The sequence below is a fragment of the Liolophura sinensis genome, chromosome 6 (genome assembly GCF_032854445.1).
Source record: "Liolophura sinensis isolate JHLJ2023 chromosome 6, CUHK_Ljap_v2, whole genome shotgun sequence".
Taxonomy (NCBI): domain Eukaryota; kingdom Metazoa; phylum Mollusca; class Polyplacophora; order Chitonida; family Chitonidae; genus Liolophura; species Liolophura sinensis.
In genome coordinates, this window is record NC_088300.1 from 32,395,968 (window position 1) to 32,409,554 (window position 13,587).

The window sequence follows — 13,587 nt, forward strand, 5'->3', positions numbered from 1 at the left end:
TTATTTATTTATTTATTTGATTGGTGTTTTACGCCGTACTCAAGAATATTTCACTTATACGACGGTGGCCAGCATTACGGTGGGCAGAAACCAGGCAGAGCCCGGGGGAAACCCATAACCATCCGCAGGTTGCTGGCAGACCTTCTCACTTATGGCCTTCAAACATTTGAACACAACTATTTTTGCAAGGATGACATTAAATAAGAAACCATTCTGGATGAAGTCAGTCGGAAAAAATGGTAATGTTTCCTAAACATCAAACATCATGGAACACAGTACACAATCCTCATCTGAAAATATCCCCCCCTTAAATTATTTGAACTGCTGCAAAACTGATGTAATCAATTTATGAAATACTAATTCACTACTGACAAAAAAATGTCCAAAGAAATTTTATTGGTTTCATTTTTCTTCACCTTTCTTAACAATTCAAACAATCTTCTCTTTTCTGAGACTTTTTCCCATTTACTATTAAAGATAAAGCCTTTAAGGTAAACCATATTTGTATTAAAGATCAAATTGCATCTTTAAATAAACTGACATTTACTGCAATATTACCTTGATCTCAGGACCATGAAAGATCCGTCTGTCAAGCCGACAGCGATATGAGAACCCTCCCCATCAAAGGCACAGGAACGAATCTTCTGGTCTAAAGTTGTTTTCGACATCAGCTCTTTGTTACTGGTATTCCACAACCTGATAAACACACAGCCACAAGAGTATTTAAGAAACACATTTAAGTTCAGAGATATACATGTATATTATCTTTCTACTTCTTTTCACCATATAATAGTTTTTAGTAGCAGTTTACCTGCCATCAACATGTGTCAAAGACCTTACAAAGATTGAACAAAATTTTTTTAAATTCCCCTTGCCGCCTTCAAGCTTTTCGTGTATTCGGTTTTGGCAAATATGACACAGGATATGATCATTCAAAAGTTCATGATCATACCTAAGTGTCTGGTCATCACTTCCTGTCACAAACACAGGTTTCTTTGGGTGAACTGCAAGGGCCCATAACTCTCCCTCTGCATGCCCCTGTGCAATCAAGGTTGGTTTTTCCCTCTCCCTCACTGCCACCTCAAATATCTCGCTGTCCTGAGTTCCTATGAGAACTGTGTCCCCTCTCCAACAAACACTGCGTACACATAGACCTGAAAAACACAGCACACTACAGTAAGACATCAAGGGCATTCCTAAAAAAAAACAAGACATACATAATAAAGTAACATATTGTTGTATTAAATCACATGCAAAAACAAGAAAAGAAATGTTTTATTTCAAGGCAATCAATGCCATTAAATCTCCCTGAAGTTAACAGTCACATCACCATGGCATTTAAACATGTACAAGTTAAATGTTAAAGTCTGAAATGTACAGTTAATACATAAAAATATACACAACCAGTCCAATTTCTCCTGTAAATTTCTTTCAATTTATTTTCCATGTAAATAAAAATAAAATCACATGTAATCAATGTAAAATGAAGCGAGTCAGTTTATATGGTTAAATTATCTGTGAAAAGGAGCTCTATAAATTCCTCAATCTGTCAGTCAATCTGTTGAATGTTTGACATCTTATTTTTTAACATGGTCCATTCGCTTATCAAGAGGCCTTCATGTAAGATGACCTTAAATTTTTGAAGAATGTCACTGTCATTGTAAAGATGTGTTTCTTAAATAACATTAGAATTACCTTTGTATCCATCTGAAGCTGTTGTCAAGTCAACAGTTGTGATGGGTTTGAAGTCTGAGTCCCACAACTTTGCTGTGCCATCTTTACTACCAGACGAGTAGCCATCATCACATGAATCAAGTGTAAAGACCGGTCCCTGAGACATGCAAAATATTTTCCTTTCTTAAACATGCGCTTGTACTCACTGACATAAAATCCATGTTTTAATATGTACGTGATGATCATGTTGTTCTCCGAATAGCTGTGCTATATTGTCATTGTCATTGTATTTTGAGAGTGACCTCCCCTTCTCTTACCAAGTTACTGACCCTGAGTGATAGAGCCGCTAGGAGTACACCTTCACTGAAGTTGTATTACACTGTTCAACAAATACAGTCTTTGAGATCAATTCAATTTCAGCACCAAAGAAATTATATTTTCTGACATTTATTTGCCTCTAAAAAGGAACTTTCGTGGGTGCCCATGAGCGATAGAGCCGCTAGGAGTACACAATGATTGAAGTTGTATTACACTGTTCAACTGTCTTTGAGATCAAAACCATCGAGTCAGACCTGGGGTTGTTTGACTTCTCCCCATTTACAAAATGCTGTCCACAGGCCTCCGTCTCCACTCCCTTCCAATAAGCCTAATAAAGTGCTTTCTTCGAGAAAGAGGAAATTTCAGGATTCTGTGATACGCAATGGGTACCTTCCCTCGGACATGACAACATCCAGGAACACAACAATTCGTTTGCTTCCCCAAGTATTTCTAGCCAGGTACCATTTGTAAACATTCTCCATCACCCCAGTTGGAAGTCTTTGTATGTTATTCGATTAACTTTATCGACCTGTATGGGGGGGGGAGGGGTTTGATTCTTTTGTTGTTTTGTATTTTTCATCTATGAATATATCAGTATGAATTTCTCTTCTTTATTGTGTGTCATGTCAACGCTGGGTTACCTTGTGAGCTCCTTGAATAACTCTCTGGAGTTCACTCCCCTTCCAAACATAGATGTCGCCTCCCAATGTACCAGCATATGTTACATCCTCTGGACCAAAAGCCAAGCATAGCATAGTCTGGATCTCTCCCACCTTGCCGAAAACGCCCTTCTTTGGAGTGAGAGCATTTCCACACAGGGTCCAGAACTTGATATGCTTCACTCCACAGCTGACAATAGTGTTGGGTTGAAATGGATGGAACTGGATGTCAAATACCTTCAAAAGAAATGCTGGTTATTTCACGAGAATCAGTATCTCCCATATCTACCTGTCCATACAACGAGTCACCTTTATGACTTAATTACATGAAACAGAATGTTCAACTTATGCCTGAGCAGATCCATTGAATGTTTCCACACAAAAGCTTACTACAAACATGACATAAAGTCCTCATACAAGGTAGTTCATCAAATACAGTCATAAATATTTTGATGTTCACTAACCACTTGTTCTTACCTTATCAGAGTGTCCCCGTACTGTGGCTAAAATCTTCCCTTTCTTCCAGTCCCAGACATTGATGGTGGAATGCTGATCCATTCCAACTGATGCCAAACGCTGCATGAATACATATCAAATCTCTTGAAATGCTTGTTAACTTAAACCAAACTATACATTCAAAAATGAAAAATAAAAAAAACTATAAAAACCAAAAAGGATCTAAAACAATTGAATTCAACAAAACAAACTATATGTATACATACACTAAGACATTATAAATATACATGTACTTGTCAAGTGTCAAATTCACGTTTAATTCTTAAAATGAAATGTGTACAAGGGGAATCTGCCCATTCTGTTTTTTGGACAATCAGACTCTTTTCCACAAAACAACGGCGCAGCACACTGTTTTCACAACACAAGTTAAAGTGTATGCTTAAATGTGCCTTTCTGGGGTATTTCAGATACATGGCCATTGTCAGTACTTGAACTAAATGCCAATATCAAAAGAAAACTTCAGGGGATATGTTTTCACTTAACATTTTTTCCTTCTGTTAAATTGTTTCGCTTTATGATGTATATTCATCTGAGACAAGATGAAGTTCAATACCCATTTACGGCATTTGAAATGTGTACTCACTGACAGAGCAACTTGTAAAATAAAAAAAATAAAACTGAAAGAACATGATACTTACAATGTCAATTAATGTTTAATGTTTTTTAAGTGTAATTTCAATGAAATTAGACCATAAAGGTTGGTAGAATTATAATGAGTTGACAGGTGGACAATCTGAAGATCCCATACTCACAGTTCCTTCCTTGTCAAAGCCCATCGCCCCCACCCCGTTCTCATGACCATCACGGAGAATTGAGACAGTCTCCATATTGTAAGCATCCCATACACATATGTAAGGCTTCTTCCCAATCTGTCCAGTAGCAACCAGAGTTCTCTCAGGGTGCAAGGCAAGGCTACAAATTCACCATACAAAAAGCAACATCACTTTGAAATCTTTTTGGTTTTCTCGTCAGTTTTAAAACATGGCACATAAATATCTTCCTCTGCTGGACACAACAAAAGTGACACCTGAAACATAAATTAACTTGCCATACTGGATTACATTATGCTGAATTGTGACAGCCAGTATGATTTATATAAAAGGAACAACAGTAGTGTTGTCATCAGTAAATGTAGATGACTTACAATACCATATACAATTATCTCCACTACATGAACACAGAATCAAGCTTGAACACATTGACAAATACACTAAAAAAGCTCTAGAGCACACAAAAATGTGAATATTTGAGGTATCAGTAGGCCTATTTAAAAATATATATTATAAAGTTTGTTAGATGGGCCACAAGTTCTTATTTCATTTCACGAACTATTATTTAACTTGGGAAAGAAAATTTTGAAATTTAAGTTTGTGTGTAAGTACCAGACTGTTCCCTGGAACTTACCTATGGACACACTTTTCCATTTTTATTTTTACACAATTAAATGCAGTCAAATATGTGGACATACTTTCTCTGTTATTACCACACCAGTGAAATTGTTGATGAATGTGATTAGTTCAAATTTGTATCACATGGTATCTGGACTGTATAATTATTTCATAATTTGATTTTCTTCATTTCAATATTTTCCAATTGCCTTTCTATCCAATGTTGTTTTCAATCAACAATTTTATCTTCTAGAGAAATTTATATTTGTGAAATATGGTATCATATTAGCAGTACCCCCTTTGTATTGAATGGAAACTACCTTGTTACATGAATAGGGATGATAATTTAATTATCTTTAAATGTTTCAAAAAATTAATACCCTCTTAGGAGATTTTCATATATTTCTTCTTGTTTTCATTCATCTATGAGATGAAAGAAATCCAGATAACACTGTCTGCTTTTTCTGTGAAATGTAATATTTATAAATACGTATATGTGAAAACCAAAAAATTACGTATAATTTATGTCATGCATTTTTTGTTTTTTATTCGGATTTTTGTGATTCACAAGTACAGATATGCATATACATAAACAATTTATGCATATTGTACGTAAATTAGTAGCAAAGGTGTGGTGATTTGTGTTAGGCGCCTTCATTCAGTCAAAGCTGCTTGCATGTTGAAACAAGCACTGACAGGTGACAGCCATCACTGATCAAACACTCCACGCGCACAATCTACACCATTTTCGTTCTGTTTTATTCCAATGAAAGCATCTGGAAGTCAGTCTCACATACTGTTACATATTACAGGCGCCGGTATAAACGGTGCACTTCAGTTAGTGTGTTTGTCACGATGTGTTAAGAAAATCACAACGGCAACTTGCTTGATCAAACATGATCACGTTATTATGCGCTCGTTTGGTGCTGTTGTTATAGGTGTCATAAACGGCAAATAATCCCGACAGTTTCTCCACTGCCCAATACCTATTTCTGATTTTCGAATCTCTGGTCGTATCTTACCTGACGATGTCATCATCATGACCAAGAAAGAATTTTTGACGATGCTCTCGCAGATTGTAGACGATGCCCACCCCGGCGACGAAGTAAACCACTTCTTTATGGGCGGTGTAATAAAGGTTATTTCGACACTGATGACCTCTATAACCATACACCCACTCGAGCCTGAGTTGGGATTTCGGAGCCGTCTTGTCTGCCATATCTGACGAGCTAATCAAACTGCAAATTCCAGGAATTCAGAGCTGTGGTCACCACCACCTCACTAGTTGGTAGCCATTTTGACTCCACTGCCGCCAAACATGTTGCTGGTCATATGACTTCTGTGTTGGCCAATGAAAACACAGAAGCAGAAGTGGGCGGTGAATTTGGAACAGGTTGTAAACAGACCCGAGTGCAGTGTCAGAAGTCAAATCTCGTTACACATCACTTGCTACATTTCTTAGCCTATTTAAAATCTAACGATTGGGATAAATATGGACCACTTTGAATAGTTCATAACTGACTCGTAAATATTTATATTTATATATTATAATTATATTACTTTATAATTTTATCTTAAACCCGCATTTAGCAACTAGCTTCAAAGAGCGCTAAATCCAGTCTCGTGATTTATCGGCTATATATCGGTTAAATAGGCTGGCTAGATTTTATTGGGCCTTTCAATAAATATCGGACTCGTACTACAGTGTTAAAAAATAATCCTAAAGTTTTCAAAAGTTACAATGCGAACCATGCATGCAACAGATTAATTTTAGGAACGGCTTTCCCCATTTGGAAAGGTAAAACGTGCACAGGCGAGGCTAATGCTTCATGAAAGGCATTTACTTGGGCTATTGTAAAATAACGACACACTCGATTCGGTTTGCGCTGATCGATATTTTGCCAAAAATCTCCGTTATATATAGTCTCGTTATAATAAATCAACCAATTCCTCACTTAATAAATTCTTGGAAATCAGCCATATATAGTGCACAGATAGTCAAGATATTATTATCCATTTACCATGTTAATCAATCACTTAATCAACCATTCGCTCCACTGTCTTTTATATATTAGAAATTAATAATGAAAATACCACACCAGTTGCAGCATCATTACAGCGCAATCTAAAAAAGCCGCTTTTTAAAAACTTAATCAACATTTTAAACTTCGTATACGCTAGTGTTTAACCTTTTAGGTGAGGGAGTTTAACATTGTGATAGGTATGGAATATCTCAATTATAGCATATACACATGTCCACGTGCATGTCACCGCGTGCATTTCCACGCTGCAGGTCAGGAAGTATTAGAAAATAAGCGTTTAAATCATCTATGTCTTCAAATTTCATTAAAATCAAAAGTGGCTTTGTGGACCAGGCCAAATTAATATCTTATTTTTAGTACAGCCTTTCTGGTTTTATCTGATGGCCAGAAATTTTACAAAGAGCAATTATTGTATACAAATACGTATAGCTTCACCGATTGATTCATTCAAGGGCGTAATTTTCGTGATGAATGGTAACTTTGGTTGTTTGCTCTAATTAATAATATTAATGATATGTTCTCGTCATGGCGAATGTCTCCTGTTTCACCTACACCCACAAATACCCTAAAAGTTTGCAAAATTTATTTGATTGATTTCTTTATTTGATTGGCGTTTTACACCGTATTTGAGATATTTCACTAATACGACGGCCGCCAGCATTACGGTGGGAGGAAACCGGGCAAAGCACGGGGGAAACCGACGACCATCCTAAGGTTGACCATATATTTGCGATTATGTATATGTACCGGTACCCATGTTTCACATATATAGATTTACTTTCGGTCTCATGATTTGTAAGCACACTCTGTAAGACTTCAATATCTTGATGTGACAGTAAAGTACGTACTAGTATTTGAAATGTGAGCTTGCATGTTATTATTAGAGTACCGCCTTTAACGTTCACCTTGATATCGATCATGTTAGAATTGACTCACAACAACTCTACAGTTCACCTTACATTATCCACATAGCCTGGGTTGTACAGGGTACACCGTACATAAGCTACAGTTGGGAATGTCCTTTTATCACACTTGGCATATCTATAAAAATCTTGCAATAATGCAATTTGGAGATTGAGTGTACCAGATATATACAGGTCAGTGCTAATTGACATCAACAGTACAAATATTCAACAAAATGATAAAACTGCATATTGAGTGAGTGAGTGAGTGCTTGGGGTTTAACGTCGTACTTAACAATTTTTCAGTCATATAACGACTAAGGAATCCTTAGAGTGCGTGTAATGTACCTCCTTGTTGCAGGACTGATTTCCACCTCTCTTTTATCTAGTGCTGCTTCACTGTGACGCCTTACCGGAGGCAAATAAGCCGCCCCGCCCGAGCCATTATACTGATACGGGTCAACCAGTCGTTGCACTATACATTCATGCTGAACTTCAAGCGAGGAAGTTTCTGCATATTGAGACTCATAGGGTTAGTTCAGGAGCTGTTAACCTAAAGCTATAAAACTTCCGTAAAAAATGTCCGTAAAATAGGTCCATGTATGCTTCCTGATTGTACGGTGTGCTGTCATAAGCACACTAGACAATTCATTGTGCTGACACAGTCACATATACTCGTATATGGGCGGGATTGGATTATATAGCCCCTGTGCGAATAAGCACCAAACGAGTATACTGGGCCGACAGTGTATAAACTTCCGGCCAAGCATCAAGTAGGGATACTGGGCCGACAGTGCATAATCTTCCGGCCAAGCATCAAGTAAGGATACTGGGCGTACTTGGCATATCCTTGCCCCATACGCACCAAGCGATCATCATACTGGGCCGACTTTGTGTATGTTTATAATCTTCGCATCAAGCTAAAGACACTAGGCCTACTCGGTGTTGGAAGTTCCTGCGCCAACAAGCCACAAAGCGACGATACCGAGCTAGTTGACAGTGTATAATCTTCGTACCAAGCATCAAGCCCAGTATTCCCCACCAAGACAGGATAATGGGCCGACAGTGTGTATCATCTTCGGTCCAAATACGAAGCAAGAATACTGGGCCTATATTTGCTGTATAAAATTCCTGCGCCAAAGGCATCAAGTGAACTTACTGAATGCACTTAGTTCATATAGACGAAATATCAAGCAAAGGTCTTGGGCCTACTTGGCGTATATATTCCTTGCGCTAATAAGCACCAAGTGAAGATACTAGGCCAACTTAGTGCATGTACATAGCCTTCGGGCCAAACATCAAGCAAGGATACTGGGCCTGTGCTTGGCGTATATAGCTCTTGCGCCATGGCCAAGCGACTTTGTGTACTGTAAGTACCAAGAGAGGATTCTTGACCGACTTAGTTTTTAAAATTACATTTTTACATTATTAGACACAGCTCGAACCACAACACTGTGCGCATTCATATATTTCAATACAGACACTTCCAATCAAGAGTTGTTGTCTTCGGGTCCGAGTTTCATGTAGGCTACATACCGGAATATACCGGTATAGCTACTGTTCAATTAGAGGAAGTGTGTAGTTTAAATTATAACAGTTCGTCATATATAAACTAATGTCACGAAAGATGTCATAGCGTGTTACCGAGTACAGCGTAAATCAATCAAACACCCTACTCGAATAGGGGGTGGGGGAAGGAAATCCAGGCAGGTGTATGATTAGTTTTATTTTTTGTGGGATAAACTGCAAAAGCTGATGATCAGAAGGATCAATACCAATTACACGTAATAAATGTTGTGTGATTTACTATGAAATACATTGTTAAGTATTTCTTTGTTTTTTTTTTGTTGTTTTTTTTTTTCAGTTTCTTTAATAATTATTTAAGCCATAACGCTATATATCTCGGGTGGGCATAACGAATGGGCCGTACTTTGACACTCAATATCTCCGAAACCCTCTTACGTCAACTTCTAAAAATTTACACAGTCAAAAGCCATTATGTCCTAAATATACAGACCAAATTTGAATTTCATCCTTTAAGATTTCTGTTCATGTGACCAAAATCAAAACAGAATAAAAAACGCATCTTTCGGACATTTCAAAATGATTTTCTACCTATATTCACTTGAAAAGGTGATCAACTGGTCCTCCATCTTCTCGCTAGAAGACGCGCAAACGTTTCTTCCATGAACTGACTGAGTTCCGAATCTACTTAAGAGTAATTTTTTTTTCTAGCAGTCCTCGATGCGTGCTTTTATTTCATCCTCAGTGAGTTTTTCCCCGTGCGACCCTCATAAACCTTCTCGCTCAGAGAACTCCACACAGAGCAGTCCATGGGATTGCAGTCGGGGTTCTGCGGTGGCCACTCGTCCTTAGTTATGAATGAAGGAGTCACTTCCTCAAGATGCTGCTGTGTTGCAGGGCTGGCACGAGATGGTGCGCTTTTTTGCTGGAAGACAAAGTCATTTTCTGGGTAAAACTGGTGAAAATCAGGGAGAAGGTCACGATCGAGAAGTTTCAAGAAATTTTCGGAATTCACCTTAGTCTTTTCGGTATCAATAAAATGTATGCGGGTTTTCCCGCGCCAACAAACTCCGCCAAAAACCATGAACTTCTTTGTAAACTGACTTGATTCATGGTACAGCCTCTTAACGTGAATGTCCCGCTTTCGTTTGTCATAGACACGACCGTTCTGTCTATTGTGTGCAATCTCAGATGGAAAGTTTTTTTCATCCGTGAAGCCAATTTTCTTCACCTTCTCCTTCGAAAACTTATCAAGGTTTGTGCAGCGCGTTTTTCCTTTCTGTCGAACCGTTTCATCCCTTCTCGAAGTCCGTATTCGCTTGTACGATTTTAATCCCAGTTCTTTTGTCATATTTCTCACAGAAATCTGAGATACTCCAAGGTTCCTTGCAATCTGTCTGTGATTTGTGAGTGTCGGTATTGTCTTCCTGGGAACAAAGTGCCTCTTCCACATACAGAAGATTTTCTTCCGAGCAAACAGTCTTTGGTCGCCCACTGCCTGACTTCCTTTCTAGAGAACCTGTCCTTTCTAACTTTCTGATCACATTGTTAACGGAACTTTCTTTCCAGTTTTTCACCGGGAATTCTTTCACAATTTTTGCCCCTCTCCAACCCTTTTCAATGAAACATGTTGCGATCGAATCCTTGTCCGCCGCAGAGAAAACTATCTTGATTCAGGAAAACTTGTGCCTATCTGGCGGAAGGGTTTCCTGACACTAGAGCCAGACAATTTTTCAAGACGACACTCGACTGACGCGTGTCACACAGGTGCAGCGCGCGCTCTACTCATGACACCTGAGGTGATGCAATGTGGGTGACCGGAAAGTGCGTTTTTGAGGCTATGTTTTAATTTTTACCCTGTGTACAGACTACTCAAGCTTTCAAGCCTTGAAAATTGGTCAGTATACAAGCAAAATCATGCCATTTGAATGTTTAAAGTTTGAAAGGGTTTGAACAAAGGATAATGGAGCTATGCAGCATCAAAGTATGGCCCATTTTTTTTTATGCCCACCCGATATATGCCGTCTACTCGCAGCTGTAAGTCTGTAGCAGTTAACCGACGAACTCGTCTCCAAGTTACACAAAAGTACAGAATTTAAACCAGGGCCCAGTTTTTCCAAGTGTATTAGCTAATGCTGGTATTAAGTCACATGTTGTATTTACATTTTCAGCTAAACTGCAACAAACGCAGTTTTCCAAAGACAAAGCAGTTTTTGTTCAAATTTACTGTAATTAAACAAGTTTTTGTAGGCTAAGTGATAAATTGAAGACTCGGCTTAAAGTGAAATCTGGCATTAATTGTTTTGAAGAACCGGGCCCAGATGTATGGAGCCACGTCACCTTAAAGCTGGCCGCCATATTCTCGAGTACCGCGTAAAACACTCATTAAATAAATAAATATAGAGTTAAATGTATTTTTCTCACATTGGGAAAACACCAGTTATCTCCAAAGATCTGGTATGTAAGAATGAAGAGAAATCCAAGTCGACACCTTATGATGTAAACTGGCAGGCATTTGGACAGAGACAATAAAAAGCCTGGCAGAAGTAAAAAGAAGTAAATGCCTGTATGGAGACAGTAGATGTCTCTCTGGAGGCAAACCAACAGTTGTCTGCATGGACACAGTAGATGGTTTTCTGGAGGTAAACCAACAGGTGTCTGTATGTAGACAGTACATGTCTTTCTAGAGGCAAACCAACAGGTGTCTGGAGACAGTAGAGGTCTTTCTGGAGGTAAACCAACAGGTGTCTGGAGACAGTAATTGTCTTTCTGGAGGTAAACCAACAGGTGTCTGGAGACAGTAGAGGTCTTTCTGGAGGTAAACCAACAGGTGTCTGGAGACAGTAATTGTCTTTCTAGAGGCAAACCAACAGGTGTCTGGAGACAGTAGAGGTCTTTCTGGAGGTAAACCAACAGGCGTCTGGAGACAGTAGAGGTCTTTCTGGAGGTAAACCAACAGGTGTCTGGAGACAGTAGAGGTCTTTCTGGAGGTAAACCAACAGGCGTCTGGAGACAGTAGAGGTCTTTCTGGAGGTAAACCAACAGGTGTCTGGAGACAGTAGAGGTCTTTCTGGAGGTAAACCAACAGGTGTCTGGAGACAGTAATTGTCTTTCTGGAGGTAAACCAACAGGTGTCTGGAGACAGTAGAGGTCTTTCTGGAGGTAAACCAACAGGCGTCTGGAGACAGTAGAGGTCTTTCTGGAGGTAAACCAACAGGTGTCTGGAGACAGTAGAGGTCTTTCTAGAGGTAAACCAACAGGTGTCTGGAGACAGTAGAGGTCTTTCTGGAGGTAAACCAACAGGTGTCTGGAGACAGTAATTGTCTTTCTGGAGGTAAACCAACAGGTGTCTGGAGACAGTAGAGGTCTTTCTGGAGGTAAACCAACAGGTGTCTGGAGACAGTAATTGTCTTTCTAGAGGCAAACCAACAGGTGTCTGGAGACAGTGGAGGTCTTTCTGGAGGTAAACCAACAGGCGTCTGGAGACAGTAGAGGTCTTTCTGGAGGTAAACCAACAGGTGTCTGGAGACAGTAGAGGTCTTTCTAGAGGTAAACCAACAGGCGTCTGGAGACAGTAGAGGTCTGTCTGGAGGTAAACCAACAGGTGTCTGGAGACAGTAGAGGTCTTTCTGGAGGTAAACCAACAGGTGTCTGGAGACAGTAGAGGTCTTTCTAGAGGTAAACCAACAGGTGTCTGGAGACAGTAGAGGTCTTTCTGGAGGTAAACCAACAGGTGTCTGGAGACAGTAGAGGTCTTTCTGGAGGTAAACCAACAGGTGTCTGGAGACAGTAGAGGTCTTTCTAGAGGTAAACCAACAGGTGTCTGGAGACAGTAGAGGTCTTTCTGGAGGTAAACCAACAGGTGTCTGGAGACAGTAGAGGTCTTTCTGGAGGTAAACCAACAGGTGTCTGGAGACAGTAGAGGTCTTTCTGGAGGTAAACCAACAGGTGTCTGGAGACAGTAGAGGTCTTTCTGGAGGTAAACCAACAGGTGTCTGGAGACAGTAATTGTCTTTCTGGAGGTAAACCAACAGGTGTCTGGAGACAGTAGAGGTCTTTCTGGAGGTAAACCAACAGGTGTCTGGAGACAGTAATTGTCTTTCTAGAGGCAAACCAACAGGTGTCTGGAGACAGTAGAGGTCTTTCTGGAGGTAAACCAACAGGCGTCTGGAGACAGTAGAGGTCTTTCTGGAGGTAAACCAACAGGTGTCTGGAGACAGTAGAGGTCTTTCTAGAGGTAAACCAACAGGCGTCTGGAGACAGTAGAGGTCTGTCTGGAGGTAAACCAACAGGTGTCTGGAGACAGTAGAGGTCTTTCTGGAGGTAAACCAACAGGTGTCTGGAGACAGTAGAGGTCTTTCTGGAGGTAAACCAACAGGTGTCTGGAGACAGTAGAGGTCTTTCTGGAGGTAAACCAACAGGTGTCTGGAGACAGTAGAGGTCTTTCTGGAGGTAAACCAACAGGTGTCTGGAGACAGTAGAGGTCTTTCTAGAGGTAAACCAACAGGTGTCTGGAGACGGTAGAGGTCTTTCTGGAGGTAAACCAACAGGTGTCTGGAGACGG

The 13,587-nt window shown here is 39.7% G+C and overlaps 2 protein-coding genes across 2 annotated transcripts in view; both read right to left on the reverse strand.

Moving 5' to 3' along the window:
• The window catches only part of LOC135467102 (echinoderm microtubule-associated protein-like 6), a 36,896-nt gene extending 31,122 nt beyond the window's left edge, over nucleotides 1-5,774 (reverse strand). The window contains exons 1-7 of the mRNA XM_064744863.1: nucleotides 5,578-5,774; nucleotides 3,920-4,079; nucleotides 3,129-3,227; nucleotides 2,634-2,888; nucleotides 1,696-1,831; nucleotides 953-1,154; nucleotides 559-696 (exon numbers count right to left, since the gene is read on the reverse strand). Coding sequence (XP_064600933.1) covers nucleotides 559-696; nucleotides 953-1,154; nucleotides 1,696-1,831; nucleotides 2,634-2,888; nucleotides 3,129-3,227; nucleotides 3,920-4,079; nucleotides 5,578-5,774 — 1,187 coding nt within the window. The remainder of the gene's footprint in view (nucleotides 1-558; nucleotides 697-952; nucleotides 1,155-1,695; nucleotides 1,832-2,633; nucleotides 2,889-3,128; nucleotides 3,228-3,919; nucleotides 4,080-5,577) is intronic.
• Nucleotides 5,775-9,753: 3,979 nt separating this feature from the next.
• Nucleotides 9,754-10,374, reverse strand: LOC135467103 (uncharacterized). Its single transcript, XM_064744864.1, has one exon. The coding sequence runs from the start codon at nucleotides 10,372-10,374 to the stop codon at nucleotides 9,754-9,756; it is 621 nt and encodes a 206-aa protein (XP_064600934.1).
• Nucleotides 10,375-13,587: the final 3,213 nt, after the last annotated feature.